Source organism: Vicia villosa, linkage group LG3, assembly GCF_029867415.1.
Source record: "Vicia villosa cultivar HV-30 ecotype Madison, WI linkage group LG3, Vvil1.0, whole genome shotgun sequence".
In the NCBI taxonomy this organism is placed as follows: domain Eukaryota; kingdom Viridiplantae; phylum Streptophyta; class Magnoliopsida; order Fabales; family Fabaceae; genus Vicia; species Vicia villosa.
In genome coordinates, this window is record NC_081182.1 from 213474145 (window position 1) to 213493058 (window position 18914).

At 33.7% G+C, this 18914-nt stretch overlaps 2 protein-coding genes across 2 annotated transcripts; one reads left to right on the top strand and one right to left on the bottom strand.

Annotated features, from left to right (window-relative positions):
* Positions 1-1929: 1929 nt before the first annotated feature.
* On the top strand, positions 1930-4695 carry LOC131593472 (vacuolar protein sorting-associated protein 9A-like). Its single transcript, XM_058865971.1, has 6 exons — positions 1930-2145; positions 2351-2498; positions 2686-2856; positions 3121-3297; positions 3884-4175; positions 4249-4695. The coding sequence occupies exons 1-6, from the start codon at positions 2051-2053 to the stop codon at positions 4527-4529; spliced, it is 1164 nt and encodes a 387-aa protein (XP_058721954.1). The 5' UTR covers positions 1930-2050; the 3' UTR covers positions 4530-4695.
* A 925-nt stretch (positions 4696-5620) lies between these two features.
* Positions 5621-15596, bottom strand: LOC131593471 (peroxisome biogenesis protein 5). Its single transcript, XM_058865970.1, has 15 exons — positions 15225-15596; positions 14969-15091; positions 13679-13826; positions 13033-13226; positions 12611-12862; positions 11627-11743; positions 11076-11243; positions 10358-10560; positions 9640-9886; positions 8891-8975; positions 8572-8681; positions 7233-7457; positions 6968-7033; positions 6169-6263; positions 5621-6046 (listed from the first exon to the last, which is right to left on the bottom strand). The coding sequence occupies exons 1-15, from the start codon at positions 15345-15347 to the stop codon at positions 5965-5967; spliced, it is 2238 nt and encodes a 745-aa protein (XP_058721953.1). The 5' UTR covers positions 15348-15596; the 3' UTR covers positions 5621-5964.
* Positions 15597-18914: the final 3318 nt, after the last annotated feature.

An 18914-nucleotide genomic window follows, 5' to 3' on the forward strand; every position in this document is an offset into this window, starting at 1 on the left:
GAAAATTGCCGGAGTCAACCATCTCCTGCACATTCTCAACAATCATCCGTCAATGCTGCAGGATCAGGCCGTGGTAGTGGTGGCCGTTTGTTCCATCTGTTGCAGCGCCGGTTGTTACTCCATCTGTTGCTGCGCCGGTTGCTTCCTTGAGTTCGACTCTGATTTCCATCGAGAGCCTGACTGCCGAAGTTAAACAGAAGGCTACTCTAGAGTCGGCTCCGTCGTCTTAGAAGGCGGTTAGGTTCCCTAACCGACCTGGTTACGGTCAATTGGGAAGGAAAATTCAAGTTCGTGCTAATCATTTTCAGTTGCGAGTGGCTGATAAGGATCTACACCACTATGATGTAAGTATAGTTTGCTCATAAGTTTTTTGAACTTTAAGTGTATAGTTTTTGTTGTTGTTTATTATGTTGGTAAGTTACAATGTGGTATGGATTTCTAGAGGATCAGGACTTTCTAACCTGTTGCAGCGTCTCCTCCATCGTCTTTCTAACCTCATTCTTTTATCATCAGGATCAGGACTTTTCAAATTCCCACTCATATGAGAGTCAATCGGGTTAAACTTGACTAAAGACGCTTCATATATATGAATGTACTAGTACTCATTAACTGTACTCATACAGTATCCTACAAGATATTTTACAACATGTTTAAATGATAACAGCTGTGTTAACAAAAGGGCAACAATTTCTACACCTCTTGGTAAAAACATTGGATGAATAATCAAAACAAACCCTAAATTAGGTGTATTTTTCTATTAGGGTTTCATGATCATGAGAGTAATGTGAGGGTTTCATGATCATGAGAGTAATGTGAGTGGAATGTAAGAACAAAAAAACAGTAAAAGTAAAGAAAGTGTAATTACCGGGAATATGAAAAGGAAAAGGTAGGTGAACAAGGGTTGGGTTTGGTTCAGTGATGTTGAGTTCAAAGATCGGGGACCGACGTTATCAAAATGTTGACTCATCCTCACCTACCCGTGTTTAACAATATGTAACTTTAATCTTATGTAATGTGATCGATGTAATCTTCATCCAATTAAATAAAGCGAATCGTTCTTGTTTGTTATTTTTCTTCTGTCCAGACCTTATTTCGGAAGTGCATTTCCGAATTCCTTCAAGGGGGTGAATTCGGAGATGCACTTCCGAATACACCAATTTTCTGAAAAACAACTTTATTTCGGAGAAGCATCTCCGAAATCAATATTTTTCATTAAAATATTCACCTTTTCGGAGATGCATTTCCGAAAACACCTTTTTTTCCAATAAAAGTACGTTTTCGGAAATGAACTTTCGAAACAAGGAGTATTTTTGTAAATTCGCCAGAGGTGACCAAGAAGGTTAGGAGGTGGGTTAAGAAATTTCCAAATTTATTTAGAGGCTATTTTTTTCTATTCCACAATATTAATTAATTTTTGTAATTGTATGTTTAAAAATAATATTGTATTACTTTTAATTTAATATATTTTCCTTTGTATTTATTGTAAATACAAACTCACTTGATAAAGATATTTCGATAAGAATATCTTTTTCTTTTTTATTTGTAGATTTTTTAATTTATATGAAATCATTAAATAAGTTAGTATTTATTTTAGGACAGACGGAGTAAAATTTAAGAACTCATGATTGGTTGTTATTTAAAATGATCATCATGTGATATAATTGCATAAATTAATTTTTTGAGTTAGAGATAATCTTTAATTAAGTTGAAAGAGAGTCTTATCATCTCAATCAAGTCTTCGACCATGACAATTTGTTAAACAAATAAAATGATTTCTTATAAATATCAAATTCTTTTCCATAAATTCTCTATTTCAACTTTCCACTAACATCTATAAGTTGAAACCTTAAACTATTCAAGACTCACCTTAATCCAAACATGAAATAATAACTTCTAACTTAACTAACTTTCTTAAGTTTTACCGTTTGTTGAGAATCACGTGTTGTGCCACAACATAACATTCATTGGTCTCATCGTTACAACACTTTGCTTCTTATTTTTCCTCTTCTTCTTAACTACATTCAATTCAAACTCAATTCTTATACTTGGTATGGAAGGATCAACATCAACATCAACATCTTTCCATGATTTTCTCCACCGCATGCGACATCCTTCCTCGCTCGACCTCGTCCGTGCCATTAAGAGGTAATTAGCCAAATTATTTTTGTTTATATAAATCGGATATCTCCCGTATATAATTGCAGTATAGACTAGTCCCTCGAGCCAGACTAAAAAAATTTCATTTACGGTTAGTTATATTTAATTTTGTTATATGTAAATTGCTTTTGTTAAAGTTTATTTTATTTTATGTGATTTGTGCTAATTCTTATTGAAAAATATTCTTTATTAGCTTCATAGTATCATTTTCATTTTTCCAACCAAAGCCTGAAAATGATGGGAAAAGAGTTCAAGACTTTTTTTCATCAATGGAAGTTGCAATTAGAAATCATCCACTTTGGGCAACTGCAACTGAACAAGACATTGATTGTTCCATGGAGGTATTTTTTTTTCCAAGTAGTTTAGTAGTTGAAATTCATCTGAATAAGTAGGATGTCGCGTCGCGAGTTTGAATCTAAGTCCTGATGTCTCTACATAATTATCATACGATATCCATATTATAATTACAAATTAATGTCTCCTTTTGTCCGTAGACTCTGAAAGCAATTTTATTTATATTATCTGCAGGGTTTAGAAAAATATATAATGACTAAATTATTCTCCCGGACATTTTGTACTTCTCTGGAAGAAGCGAAGATTAACCACGAAATTTCGGAGAAAATAAACTTGCTTCAAACCTTTCTCAAGCCTCAACATTTGGATATTCAACCAGTTCTTCACAATGAATCCTCATGGCTGGTATGCTATCTCTCATCATCATGCATGATTAAATTTCAAATTAACTACGAAGTAGTGGCACAGACATTGATACTGGAAACGGATACTGGAAACGATGCAAACACGTTAACATTGATTATAATTTTTAGAAATGAAAAAATTGAACATAATCATATGTGTCAGTGTCGTGTTGGAGACTAACACAGATTAGACGCTATCCAATTTTTTGTTTAAAGATGTCGGTGGTACATATATTAATATTTTTTTTTTCTTTTGCATTTATAGCTTGCAGAGAAGGAATTGCAGAAAATGAATGCATTCAAAGCTCCACAAGAGAAGCTTTCAAGCATAATGAATTGTTGTAGGGTTATCAACAATTTGTTGCTCAATGATGCAATGTCTGATCATGTTCCAGCTGGAGCTGACGATTTTCTCCCTGTGCTTATATATGTTACCATCAAGGCAAGGCAAGCCCCTTTTGGTAATAATACATATATCCTACTAATTGTTGACTATAGTTTACCAGAGGTCTCGGGGTTTCGATCTTTGGGCTCGATTTTTAAAACATTGATTTTAACTCTATTTGAAAGACTATATAAAGAAAATTATGTATCATAATATTTTATTAAGAATAGGAATGCATTGAAATTTCAATTAATTTAGTAAGCTACAAACATCTAGGGTTAGAGGCGGCAAACAAACATGTTCGTCCCGTTTGAGTCTGTCTGTAAAAAACAAAGTGGGAGACAGGGTGAACATAATAGAGCGTACGGTCCTAAAATTTTATTCCGCCCCAAAAAAATAAGGGCCGAGCGTACCTAACTAACACTTGACAAAGCCTAAAATTTACAAATATTTATGTTTGCCTCGTCAATGTTTGTCCTTGCAAAAAAGACAATGTAAATGGTACGAACCTAAACCTAAACTCGGTCTGCAAAAAATGTAGACAAAGCGGACATGTCAAACATGCTGCATTCGTTTTGTCACTTCTACAAACAACCTTTTGATTTTTTTATACTAATTTCTTCTTTGATTTTGTAATTTTCAGGCCAATCCTCCAATGTTACATTCAAACCTCAAATTCATCAAGTTATATAGAAGGCAAACAAAACTCATATCAGAAGCTGAATATTATTTCACCAATCTTGTCTCAGCCAAGACATTTATAATTGACTTGAATGCCAAATCCCTCTCAATAGATGAAACCAAATTTGAAGAGTGCATGCAAGAAGCCAAATTGGCCAACAAAATCACAAATGAATTACACTCTACATGTCAAATGAAACTTCATCAGAAGAATGATTGCAATTTTTCAAATACAATACACAACAAGACTTTAGGTAGTTGGTTAGTTTGTTATTTTCTTGTATAGTTTTCAACTCTTGTCAGAATCACTTATAAACTACTTTGCAGATTTTCATGTTTTGCAAGATGGATCAAATTATCCATACATGGAAGCAAAGAGCAAAGATCTAGAAATGGAAGATGTGGATATATTGTTGCATCACTACAAGGAGTTAGTTTCTAAGCATACAATTTTATGCAAAGCTATCAATGGTCTTACAGTGTTAGAGAAAGAATCATTGCTTCATCAGATAGAAATGCAAGGAGCAGGAAGTGTGATTTCTGAGTGCAATGGAACCAACTCAAACACAAATGATCAAACCACATCACATCAAGATAAATCACAATAAGATTTACATATATTTATGTTTATTAGAGTCAAGTAAGATTGTATGTTTGAATCATAAAGCAAATTTCCTTAGTGAAGAAGCTTTGCATGGAAATAGCAAGACCATTTTTCATTAAGCTCAAGAATGCAAAACAAAACATATTGAAAGATCACTTTCTTACAAATCATTGAATGTGCTTGCAACTCTCAATAAGTTAATTTTCAAATTGCTTATGCGTTTCAAAAGTTTGCTTTTGCTCTCTTGATACCTTTTAGTAAGATGTTTCCTTGAGAAAGTTAAAAGGTGTTGAAAGTTAAGTTATGAAAAGGAATCTTACCCTGCTTAACCTCTCAAATGTTAATTATCCAATTATATATCAATCATTGCTCATTTCATGTCTATCCAATTATCCAATTATAAATTTCATGTCTATCTACTATCACCCACATAATTGTCTTACAACCACAATAGTGTTTATCTTTATTGTGTAGCGGTTCAACTTGTTTGCATATTTCATTTAGAAAGTCCAAGATATTTTATAACAAAAGTTTCAAGTATACTTGTTTCCATATTTCATTTAGAAAATCCAAGATATTTTATAACAAAAGTTTCAAGTATACTTGTTTGCATATTTCATTTAGAAAGTCCAAGATATTTTATAACAAAAGTTTCAAGTATATACTTGAAACCAGAGCATCATTTCACTTAAAAACATTATCAAAAAAATGTTACACATCACACATGCCAAGTCATAAATATACAAACGTTGTGGTTTCTATTATAAGAATATTCTTAAATACCATAACATATGGTCCAGAAGAATGATGTAGGAGAATATGTTCAGGCTTAGCCGAATTACAATGTACAAAATAAAAAACTCTGAACCAAATGTAAAAATTTATTAGGTTTTTGGTCTTAACACCCGGTTCGTCGAATGGGCGTCCTAGGGATATGAAGTTCAGCCACGAGACAAGTAGAAGTTGGCCAATAATTGTTTCAGTCAGAATTCGAATCGAACTCGCATTTTTTATTCATCCTTAACTAGAATTTGTTAACCACTAGAACTCAATCACTTTGTTGTGTAATAATAATAATAAAGCTAGAACATAATATGCAACAAATCTCACTTATTTATATGCCTACATGGACATTGTCATAAACTCGACTTATTAATGAAACAGCCACATTCCATGACTTAAGTATTGCAGCTGTTCTGTGATAAATAACTTTTTTCTAGTATATACCATATGTTCAAAGGATAAATAGAATGTATCAGTATACACCTCAGGCTTAATCACTTGATCAGTCTTTCACCACTCCTGTGAAAATTTGCAGACATCTACAACGAACTTTAGTGGTAGAAAATGTACTAATTGCAAATGTTTCGAGTAAAATCGAGTAACGACCTGCACAACGTGGATTTGAATATTCTGTAATTCGGCCACTTGCACAAAACTTATTGCAGAGGGAATTCCTTCTGGAGAAGGTCCAAATTACGACTATCGCAAGCTTCTAACATGTCATTCCTGGAAGCGCAACTGGAAAATGGGAGACAGAAGTTTAAGTCGCAGGAATATAAAATTAGAAAAACTAACTTCTATGGTCTCTATCTTACTTGCCTCGGTCAAATACCATTCAACTTTTTATTGTTAAGTCATACCTCAATGAAATTCTCAAATATTGCCATGCGTTCTCTGCTTTTGGATTCATGGCAAGCGCTCGAACATAATAACGAACAGACTCGTCATACATGCCCTGTAAGGAAACGCATATGTTAATAACAAACTATAGGTTTGTAATAAAGTTAGGATACAACATATTAAATCAAGAGTTAACCACCCTTTTGGTCTTCCAAACACACCATTTAAAAAGATCAATTTGGTATTCATGAAGACAAATTGGGTAAAGGCTCAAGGCTTTTTTGTCTATCATGCTATCATACCCTTACTTGAAACTAGGACAAAACAAAATACAAACTTGTTTTACCTTATGTTGAACTTTAACTTGACAAGAATGGAGAAACCAAGGATCAAACTTCAGTGTTATGACTTATGACCACTAGGTCACATGCTAATACAAGTTTTAATGACTAATTATCCCAAAAGCTAACTTGATCTCCAACCAATGTCATGGCCTCACAGGTAGAGGAATGATATCAGAGTGTAGATCAAACTTGTGCGTTTAAATTCATCCCTCGTTTTATTAAAAATTAGTTATAAAGAGGGCAGTCCAGGTGCAGTGTTCGTGATTTGACCCCCGGCAAGTAAAGATGTTACAAGGGTTTGAACCCGTGACCTCCATACAAAATAAGACCAACTGGATATTCATAAAGACGATTTGAAGACAAAACAATTCAAGAAAAGAATAAACCATAGAGAAGCTGGGCATTTTAAATTTTCCCTTTTTCAAGTTGATAAATTTACGATAAGAATAAGCTATAAGCCGAGCTGGGAGTTTACCTGATTTGCATAACTGATACCCATATTTGCCCAAGCACGAACATAATTAGGCTTTAAATCTAGCGCCTGGAGTGGAGATTGTTTAGGTCAGTAGAAAAAACAAAAACTCCATTAGGGAAGAACAGATTTTAAACAAAAATAAATAGCATATTTTATACACTTGAAACTGGGAATAATCTCAACATCTACAAACATGTGAAGACATGAAAAGTAAAATAAAAAACATTAAAGTTACTGCTGAATCAGGATTGATTCCAGTACATACCTGTTGATAAGCCATTATTGCATCAGCACTTTGAACACTATTAGCTTGTGTTGCACCAAGCTTGTTCCAGAGAGAGTAATCTTGTGGTTTAAGTTTCAATGCCCGTTCAAAAGCTTCAATGGCTTTATCGTATTCTCTGGACAAGTTGTACAGGACCCCAAGAACTATGTGAACATCAGCATCATCAGGTGACATTACAGCTGCTTCGTTGTATAATCTGGCAACCTGCAAAAAGGAATATCGATATTTCAAAACTAACTATAAGATATATTTAAGTGAATATTCTTAGGTAAGTGGTTCAGTATGTTTGTCAGATAAAACACGGCTTAAAAAAAGTGAGAAGTGGGATGAGACAGGAAGCTATATAGTGTTGAGGCTAAATGTCGTTATTTAATTGTTTCAGTATGTTTGTCAGATAAAACATGGCTTCAAATGAGAAGAAAGATAAGATAGGAAGATCTAGTATTGAAGGTAAGCTTCATGTCATTGCTCAAATATTATACACACTTCAATATTTGATAGGGGAAGTTGTGGCAGCCTCTTCCAACAACTTACCAATGAGATTAGGGTGTGATAATATAACTGCCATTCACACTTCATTTAATCCAATACTTAAACATAATGGATTGGGATTTTTCAGGAAACAAACATCAAGGCTCTTATTTATTTCTATTTGATATTTTCATTAAAGCCAACAAAAAAATATATTTACAAAGGCCCCAATTGGGTGAGGACTGAGGACTGGTGGTAGATATATGAATGATAAAAAATGCATCCCAGCTTGAATGAAATGTTAAAGTAAATCTGGAATAGAGATATTAATTGCAATAATTCATAGAAGATTTTTGTTTATATTTAAGACCATTGAAAAACATTTTGTTGCTTAGATATGAGACCGGAGGGAGTATGTGTCTTTCATCATGTAGGTCCCACTTTTGTGGGGGGAGGGGGTCAAGGTTGACCCCAGACTTATAGTGCTTTAGGTGCCCACTGCCCACGGTTGATTCCTTGCATCAACTGCTCTGCTACTGCTACTTCATTGTAAAGTTGTGACAAGTTCTAGTAAGGGCTTCAGCTGCTGTTTAAGCATTGTTATTCATGAAAACCAGCAGTCATTTCTTCAGTTGGAGCATCATGGTTTGCTTTTGGGATCAACCTTATTGGCCTATGGTTTTGGTCCTTCTTCTTGGTTTATCCAAGATATCTTTTTGGGTTTGGTTAGCACACTTGTCCGTTTTGCCTTTTGAAGGGTATATTTGTAGCAAGCTCAAAACTTAGTTAGCTATAGCTTGAGAGTGGGTGCAAGTATATAAGAAAAATAGCATTCAATTCCACTTACATCAGCATAGTACAAAGAATCAGACATCTCAGGTGGGGCAATTGTTCCATATTTTGGGTGATGTCGTAGCCATCCAAATAGATACTTCAATGCGGCATTTTGCTCCAGTTCTGCAAAAAACCAACACGTGTTCAATAACTTTTATTTAGGAATTCAATGTTAAACCTACAAGTTATTTGCATCAATGCTTGCAATAAATGCATCTTACAATTTATGACATTTTCTTATAAATAGGACCAAAAAAATCTTCAAAAATTCTCTTATAATAAAGACCAAGGTAGTATCATTATTGAGGTATCAGAAGTAGTCAGTCACTGACCATTTGTATGACTGACACCAAGAGCAAGAAGCACCTCCAAGTTTGTTGGATCAGCCTCCTGTGCACGCATCATCGCTGCAATCGCCTGCGTAGGTTTTACAAAAGCTATAAGTTAGTACTTGAAGAAAACATCTAAAATACAGAGTGATAGATCAATCAGAGTAAAATCAAGATGAATGTGGATGACTAAACTGTATAATAAACAACAACAATTCCTGTACAAAAGGACGGTGTAGAGAAAGAAAGCACAGTGATTTACTATATAAACAAACAACAAAAAATTAAAAATATGATGCTATACAGTATATTCATGAAGGATTTATACAAGTTTCCACATCAAAGTAAAATCTTGGAGGCAGAAGAATAGATAAATAAACACCATGTATTAAATAGATTTGAGTTTAGTTCAACCTAAACGTGTCCTACCACTTATGGGGCCCATTTAATATTAATTTTGTAAACATGAAATGGTCAAAAATATAAATTAACTGAAACCAATTTAAGTTAAATAAAATACGAAGCATGAAATATTACTGATATGTTGAACAATTACATGATAGTAAATAAAGAAGCAAAATAGAATAGTTAATTGAATAGAAATCCTGTCTCTGCTATGACAGCTGAAATATAAATAGAAACAAATTGATACAAATTGTTAACTCTGTAGAAAATCTGTACATCATCAAGAACATATGTTACAACAGTTTACACAAATAGGGGAGTTTATCAACAAGAAGGCGTAACATAACCTGTTGATCATCATCATTTTCTGCATGCGCTATTCCGAGTAGTCTCCATCCTTCGGCATTTTCAGGGCTTTTCAAGACTTCAGCTTCTAGTGCAAGAACTGCTTCACTTAAAAGCCCCTTTCTGAAGAGATCTTGGCCTTCTTTTAGTGGATTTGGATGGCCAACATAAGGATTTAAATCTGAAAAGACATACACACCCCTTGAACTATCTGACCGCTCTTTGGCAGCATTTTGCTCATTCAGGAACCTTCACATAACCCCAAAAGAGATTCTGATTAATTCAAGGGAATAGCGTCCATGCTGGCAGTGGCATGTAATAATTTCAAGCTTAAGGGGAACATAAGTAGGCGCAATTCAAGTATATGTACTCTGTAGTGTTAGAATATAACAATAACAATATCTTATCATTATTTATGAATTACTTATTATCATAATCATAATTCATTTGGTAATATAGGTTATATGTTAACTAATTATAAATGGAATAACATCACATCATGCAGGGTGCCTACGATAGTGATTTACAATGATAATCAATGAATGTTTAGAGGTTCTGCAAGTAATTTTGCCTTTGGAATAGGAGCTGAAACTAGTAATAGTATCTTTGATCAAAAGATAACTAGGAAAAAGGGAATCAAGAAAGGGGAAAAGTAGAAAAGCAGATTAAAACATTAACTAACATAGAACTCTAAATAGATCATCCAAAAATTTGACTTACTCGTCATATGCTTGAGCCCAATTATTCGAAGAGTCTTCCCCAAAGGCTCCTTCACCAACCTGCTGACCAAATTCCTCTGCCCAGTCGTCATTAACACGCAAATTTGAGAATTCATCAACCCACTGGTCATCAACTGCTCCAATTTGTTGTCTTTCGGTTGCAAACTCATTTGCCCACTGTTCAGGTCTAACTCCAGAAAAAGCCTTCAATCCACAAATCAGTGTCCGAAATTAGAGAATAAAGATTCATCAAATAGTTAATTATACTGGTGCACTAAGACTCAACTCTCAACTTTAATAAAGTTTAAATGAAATATAGATATAGAAACATCCATTACTGTATTCAAAAGATTACCCAATGGCTTGTTCACAACGAAGTAGGCATGCATAGTAAGAACGCTGGTAAGTCTATGACGTTTAATGTCCCGAGAAAAAGAAAGAAAAAATTATTCTTGGAAATAAATGTGATAGAACCCATACTAAACCCATTTCCCATATAAATAGGACACCTCGTAAACTCTCAGTACAAAACTTGGATGACATTTCTGAAGATAAGGAAGAGAACTACAAACATTTATAGGACATACATCTTCATTATTTTTGCCCCATATGGTCAGTAAATAAAAACTACGTCCTGATAAATCTAGTATTTTTAACTTAATATAAGTCAATCAATAAAAACTTGCAAGGGAATATTGTTTCCAGCTTGTTGAACATGCCTTATTATTTACGAATTCACCAGCCCATGCATCACCATGATTATACTGTTGCTGATATTCTGATGCCCAATCTCCAGGTGCAGGTAATGCAGTTTCTTTAACTTGATTGTCATCGATAATCAACTCGCCGCGGCTCATCTTGGATACAAATTGAAAGAACTTCGAGTTCTGCATGCCAAAACAATATGTTATCGAAATTTTATATTTCAGGTTTCATAAAAGAGGAAAGAAAAGCTACAAGAGGCTAAGATATTTTACATGGCAAGGACAATAATAATGCACAGTAAAGCTAAGCTCATTAACACAGGTTTTTATTCCCTCCATGATAATTTTGCATCAACAATAAACACCAGAAAACGACATAAACAGTAAATCAGTATACAGCTTTTCCCTCGATCTTGTAATCTACCTTTTCATCACCATAGTCTCACAAAAAGGTTACAAAAATTATTGAACTTCTAACCTTCTTTAATCTCATCATAATGTACTGGATTGCAATTACTTACATGCTTGTGCAATAGAACTTTAACAGTTAAGTGCAGTGAGTAAACCTGAAATTTAGGGTCAGCATTCTGGGCCAGTGTGTTTGCAAGCATACGAGTCTGCTCCATTGCAGCAATATTTTGCATGTTCATACCTCGCATTTGATCTACTGATGACAATTGAGACTGAGATGTAACAAAGAAAAAAAAAATCAACATAATGATAGAAAGTTGATTAAAAGTAATATAGATGCAACATTGAGATAAATTAATAGAATATTTGCAAATACCAGTATAATCCTAACCTACACGCATCAGCATCAAGACTGCTGTACAAGAAGGCATCACATCAAAGACTATTATGTGAACACACACAAAGACGCATGGTTGGGCGCATAAAAACCAAAAAAAAAAGGTCTTTTCACTTGTTTACTTGGATCCTACCCATTTTCAACATTCTGATTGAAATTATAATAATCTCAAAACACGATAGAAATCAAACTGCGACTTTGCCAGAGATATTCTGAAGCCGTTCATCACACGGCTCCTTCTTTTGATGTTGATTGCTGGGTTCAAGAGATGGACGCCAACATCAAGACTAATGAAGAAATAGTATGAAGAATTATTTTGGAAGCAAGCTGGTGCTGAAGTAAGGGTAATGTTGATTCAATTGTGAAAATGAAAGTAAAAGGAATAGCCATACAGTGGTGGAAGCAACATTTTAGGCTAGGAAACCCTAAAATTCAAAACTGTTAATCAATGGAGGTCAAACTCAGGAAGCAGGTAGGTGCAAATCGTAAGATGTATTTATTTGGAAGATTAACTGGACTGGCCAGAAATAGGTATTCCATGACTAACATTATTTTAAATTTAGAGTCTGTGCAGCTTTGACTGATAAATATAAGAGCAAAGCATAACAAGTTTCCTCCACAAAGCTAAAGGGTTTGAAATGCATATTTATCAATAGGTTATATACCGTGCTTACATACATATATGTGTGACATAGAGAAAATCAAAGTTATAGCTAGAAATAGAAAAGTGGAGAGTTCTCACATGTTCAAATTCAGAGACCCAACCAGTTACACCATGTTGTTGCTCAAATGAGTTAGCCCATGCATCAGGATTATCATATCTTTCTCTATTTTGACCGTATTCAGAAATCCATCCATCTGAAGCATGAGCACCTTGTATCATGTTGCCTTGAGACTCGTTCCAATAATCATCAAGCTCCCTAAATCTTTCAGGCATAGGTCCCTTGCCACGGACATTGCTGTCAATATCTAGAGAGTACAGCAGAGCATTTACCTAAAAAGTAATAGATGTGATAAGTCTAGAGATACACAATAAAGACTCACTTTTCCCTCAATGACGAGTTCAATTTTCAGAGAATAATGTTTGTACACTGGTAACTAATTGAATAAGTGGGGAACAAAAGTAACCGGAAATGAAATGAAGGTATCCATGAAATTCCTTACTTGGGCATGGATAAATTCATCGCTTTTATCTGCAAAGAGATGTCTGGCCATTATGCTGCTACGGTCACGTATACATTGTTTATCACCTTCAGATAGACCCAATACTGGAAGAGAGGCGGGATGGAAAGGTATTCCACCACGACTGCTGTCAAGAAATGAGTGCAAAAAGGTAGAAAGAACTCTTTGCGGTGTCCCTGAGATATTGCAAAGAAAACAACATCAATTGGATATCTCTTATTTTATGTTAACCCTCTCAAAGCATCAAAATAACATGACCATCAATTTTATGCCTCTCCTTATAAGTGTTTCAGTTATAATGGGTGTTTGGAAAGGCTTATTTAAGCTTGACTTACAGCATAGGCATTTCTTTAAAAAACATGTGCTCATAAGCTCCGCATAATAGCTTACAGAAATAAAATATACAAAGTGTATGCAAAGATTTTCCTCAATCCCACTGCGACGAAAATAATACAACAGCAACAACAACCAAGCCTTATCCCACTAAGTGGGGTCGGCTACATGGATCAAATTCCTCCATAATGTTCTATCCAATTCTTTAAAAGGCTCTCAATGCACATGTTTACTCAAACACGGCCTTAAATCACAAAACAAGACAATCCAAAGAAGAAATGAACTTTGAAATTACCATCCAATGCAGGTTGATGAAGCTGTGGTGGAAGCTGTCCCCTACCATCATAGAGCGGAAGTTGACTTCCATCACGTTGAATCTCACCCCACGTTTCCTCAAACCCACCCGCACCCGCAGACCTAAATTTATTATAAAACTCTGAACCCTACAAAGTTCCAAAATCCATATTCAGATTCAAACAAATAAACAAACCAAATTCATCCAATCATGCATGCAATCATATACAAATAAACCAATACACACATCATATAAAACATAGTTCTGAAATCAGAACCCTACACAGTTCCAACATTAATATCCAAACTCAAATAAATAAACAAACCAAATTCATTCAATTTTCATACAGCTCAACCAATACACATACATAAACATAAAGCACAATTCTGAAATCAGAACCCTACACCATTCCAAAATTTACATCCAAATTCATATAATTAAACAAACAAAGAAAATTAACTCAATCATACATTCAATTTTGATACAATTCAACCAATACACGCACACAAAGCATAACTCCAAAATCGAAACCCTGCACTATTCCAAATTCGTATTCATATTCAAACAAATAAACAAAAAAACTCACTCATTCATTCATTCATTCAATTTTGATACAAGTCAACCAATATACACACACAAAGCATATTTCCGAAATCCAAACCCTACACTATTCCAAATTTGTATTGATATTCAAACAAATAAACATGCCAAACTCACTCATTCATTCAATTTTGATACAATTCAACCAATACACACACAACACACATAGCACAATTCCGAAATCGAACCCTGCACTATTCCAAATTCGTATTCATATTCAAATAAATAAACAAACAAACTCACTCATTCATTCATTCAATCAATTTGGATACAAGTCAACCAATATACACACACAAAGCATAATTCCGATATCCAAACCCTACACTATTCCAAATTCGCATTGATATTCAAATAAATAAACATACGAAACTTTTTTATACAAGTCAACCAATACACACACATCACAATTCCGAAATCCAAACCCTACATTAGTCCAAATTCGTATATACATTCAAATAAATAAACAAAACCAAACCCACTCATTCATTCAATTTAAACACAAGTCAAACCAATCACACACATAAACATAAAACATAATTCCAAACCCTACACAATTACAAAAACCAATCAAATTCAAAACTCAAAAACACAAACAAACCAAATTAACTAATCCACTAATTCATTCAATTAACATACTAGTAAAAAAAAATTAACAAACCTAAATTAAAAAAATAATAACGTAATCCAAACCTGAGAATTCGCCTCGATTAAAGGTTTATCGAATTCCAAACCAGGAAGCTGATTACGCTGCTCGGAGTAAATTTGCGACGCCGAACCAGTAGAATTCGCAGTAGGAATTTCCCTCAATCCCTCCTATACAACAACAACAATCAATCAATTCAATTCGATTAATCATGAACAAAATTCAACAATAACACACAAGTTGAATCGAATTGAATCGAATACAAAAAACGAGTTAGTTAGTTAGTTAGTTAGGTTAGGTTACCTGAGTCTTGGCGATAGAACCGGTGAGAACATTCGCGAGAGAAGCGAGAGGGTTTTGCGAGGAAGACGAAGCGGAAGGATCAGGGCAAGAAGTAGCACCGGTGATGAGATCGCGCATCGCCATTTTCAAACTAATTTAACTAACTAATAACTAACTCTTTTTTTTTTTTTTGAATTATATTCGAATCTGAAATGAATTTGAGGAGTGATAGTGTTGTTGATTCGGTTATTTTTTCTTTTCTATCACTCGTCAAAGAGGGCTTTTGATGCAGCTGGTGCTGCTGCGTTGTTGTTGTATTTTCTTCCTCTCACCGTTTGTTTTTGTTATTTTGGTTTTTTGTTTGTTTATCTCTCTATCGCTATGTGTGTGTTATAATGCTTGTTTGGAAATGGTTATTTTCTAGGTAAGTGTGTTTATGATTCATCTAAAAAAAATTGAGTATTTAAATTTTGTCTACTTCTTTTTAATTAAATGATTAAATAAATAAATAAAATGTGAGTACTTTTTTAGAAGAAAATAAAAGTTAGCAAACCATTTCATTGGTATTTTCTAGATATTGGTAATAGTTTGTTTAAATTTTAATCAAATATCTATTTTATGTATAAAAGTTTATTACCACCAAAACAACAATAATACTCACACTTAACAATTGCAATATCAAGTTTTGTAACACCTCATAAAGAGCATTTAATTTATTACTTTTAGTTACTAAAAAATTAATTTTAAGTTTTGTAACACCTCATAATTTTATAAATTAATTTAATTAGAATTTAAATTAATTATTTAAAATTAATTAATTATTTAAAATTAATTAATTAATTTGATTATTGAGAAAATTGTAAAAGGAAGTAAATGGCCTTTGTGTATTGGTTAGTAAAAGGGATGTGCTATTTGAGTAGGCCTTACTAACTATTAATCTATTTTCCATAAAATAGAAGAATTTGTGACAAGAAGAAAATAGAAGCAAAAGAGGAGAAGAGCAAGAACGTAAAAGGGGCAAGAGGAAGAATAGAAGAGATTCAAGATTTTTGGCTAAGGTAAGGGGGACTTTTCCGAGTATCATCTTTTATTAGTTTGTGGACAATACGATTGAATTGGTATATTGTTTGTTTCATTTGGGATTCTTGGGGTTTTGAGTGATGTTGATGAAATTGGATGATGATGATCGTGTATGATGTTAAATGACTCCTAAAACATGTTAGAATTGTGCTATAATATGTGAATTGGTACTGTTTTGAAGTGGTAATCGTTTTGACACGAATTGGTTTGAGTTGGAAATGGAAAAGTGTTGTCAAAAGTAATTTTTTTAGGTTGCAAGTACGCGGTAACCGGTTACCTGAGGGCGGTAACCGATTACCTGACGTTACGTAGACGAAGAAGTGTTGTTCGTTGTGAAATAACCGGTTACTTCATTTGTGGTAACCGATTACCTCTGTTGTGTGTTGCGTAATTGGACTGTCTGGGAGGCAGTAACTGGTTACTCTAATTGACGTAACCGGTTACCGATGTTACGAATAGGATTTTTGGTTACTCCGTCAGGCAGTAACCGGTTACTCTAGTTGAGGTAACCGGTTACCGCTATTGTGTTTTGAAAAAAAATTATATTATTTTCTAAAATTCGTAACTTTCAAACTGTGTATCCGTTTTAAGTGTCGTTTCGGGCGTTGTGAAGATAATTAATTAATTTATGTGATAAAATGGTGAAATGGGCATAGGCTCGATTTTTTTTAAAACTCCGATTTAATTATCTTGGTGAGATTATACATGGTGTGCATGTATTGTGAATTGTAACAATGTGATAATGTGATCATGATATGATTGTATTGTGATTGTGATTATTGTTGGAATGGGGTATGATTGATTTTTGAATGATGTTGGAACATGTACATACTAAATTGGTAATGATAACGGTGATTTGTGTTAAGATGATATTATTCATCGAATCGGTGAAGACGGTGAGTATGTTATATGTTGCATGCACTCATAATCATCTTGGTGGCTGAATCCTGATGATGTTTTGGATCAGTGATGGCATAATTCCCATTGTGTGGAATTAGTGCTGGCAGGGTCGTATCTCGGTGGTGTTTAGATCGGTCGGATGGGTTAATCCCATGACGAATTGGTACCACAAGCATAGTGTTAGTGCATTTGCATATATGTTGTTATAACATGATTGGAAGAATTCTAGTGTTATTTCATGGTGATGTGATTGAATATAACCGGTTAATCCCTTGTACATGTTTTACTCTGAACTTATTAAATATTCTGCGGGCATTTAGAAGGGTGTTACAAGTTTCACTTCTATCCCTTAGGCAATGTCCGAATATTTTAAAACGAACGGAACATAGTAGAATAAAATGAAATAGAATGGAACGGGGCGGAGCGGAATAGATATCCCACTCCATTTAGATATTTTATGATGGAATGTTATAAAAAATGTTATTCCGCCCAAATTAGATGGAACAAAAATGAGGGTAAGTAATGGAATAGAATGGAATGCATATCAACATGTTCCGCTTCATTCCATGTTATTTTTATCAATCCAAACGATGGAACATAACATTATTCCATTTCATATCCCTCCATTTCATCACATTCCATCAATCCAAACATAGCCTTATTTAATAAACGTTCATTTTAAGTCTTTTAAATTACATATGCTACTCACAGGGCCGACCCTGGGCCCGGGCAAGCAGACCCACAGCCCAGGGCCTCAAAAAAATAAGGGCCTCAATTTTAGGAGTTATTGTAGCGAAATTATAATACTGAAATATAATATATACTTGTTAGCGAAATTATCAAACGGTCTGATGCTTGTATCCTACTGGCTTGGTCATTACACGTGTGTTTTTGATGTCCCTGGTTCGATTCTTAATGTCTTCTAAATTTTCAATTTTTTTCTTACAGATTTAGAAATAATATAACTCATTTTGCATACGTGTAAGAGAAAATTATACATTTGTCATATTTTCATTGGAAAATAGTAAGAATCACACCTAAAGAATTGTACCTAAGTTTTGTCCTACATTAATTTGTGGTATGAAAGAATATAGGCTTAATTGCAACTTTAGTCCCCCTATTTTGTATTTTTCTTGATTTTGATCCCTCTATTTTAAAAATCACTATTTTAGTCCCCTTTTTAAGTTTTCTGTGCAATTTTCGTCCCCCTATTTTGCTTTTTTCTGCAAAATTAGTCCATATTCATGTCTTTTTTTCAATAGAAAACTCAAAAGGGGGACCAAAATCGTGTTTTTAAAAATGGGGGGACTAAAATCGAGAAAAACATAAAATAGGGGGACCAAAGTTGCAATTAAACCAAGAATATAATGACATTAAATTGAAAAAAAAAACAATAAATGAATTAGCATTTCTCAATTAATTCTTAATATAATTATTGTGACAGTTAATATTTCTCAAATTTTAACTATAAAATAATTTGTATATAATCAATTATATTTAAGGGAAATGCTAACCAGTACCCTCAGGGCAATGCTTAAAATTTTAAAATAGTAAATTTATCTCGGTAATCTGCGTATTTAATGTCTTGAAAATTGAAATGTTAAATATTCTATAAAATATTTTCTTTTTTTGGAATGCTTAACCATTGCTCTGAGGGCACTGGTTAGCAAGACCCTATAATTAAATATTTAAAAATTGATCATACAATCAACTAATTTATTATCAAATTCG

Excerpts from the sequence above, each read along its gene's own strand:
- LOC131593472 (XM_058865971.1), top strand. The coding sequence starts at position 2,051 with ATGGAAGGATCAACATCAACATCAACATCTTTCCATGATTTTCTCCAC. Across the intron at positions 2,146-2,350 it reads CTCGTCCGTGCCATTAAGAG|CTTCATAGTATCATTTTCAT; the intron begins GTAATTAGCCAA and ends ATTCTTTATTAG. Across the intron at positions 2,857-3,120 it reads ACAATGAATCCTCATGGCTG|CTTGCAGAGAAGGAATTGCA; the intron begins GTATGCTATCTC and ends TTGCATTTATAG.
- LOC131593471 (XM_058865970.1), bottom strand. The coding sequence starts at position 15,347 with ATGGCGATGCGCGATCTCATCACCGGTGCTACTTCTTGCCCTGATCCT. Across the intron at positions 12,863-13,032 it reads ATGAATTTATCCATGCCCAA|GTAAATGCTCTGCTGTACTC; the intron begins GTAAGGAATTTC and ends ATTACTTTTTAG. Across the intron at positions 6,047-6,168 it reads TATTTGAGAATTTCATTGAG|TTGCGCTTCCAGGAATGACA; the intron begins GTATGACTTAAC and ends CCCATTTTCCAG.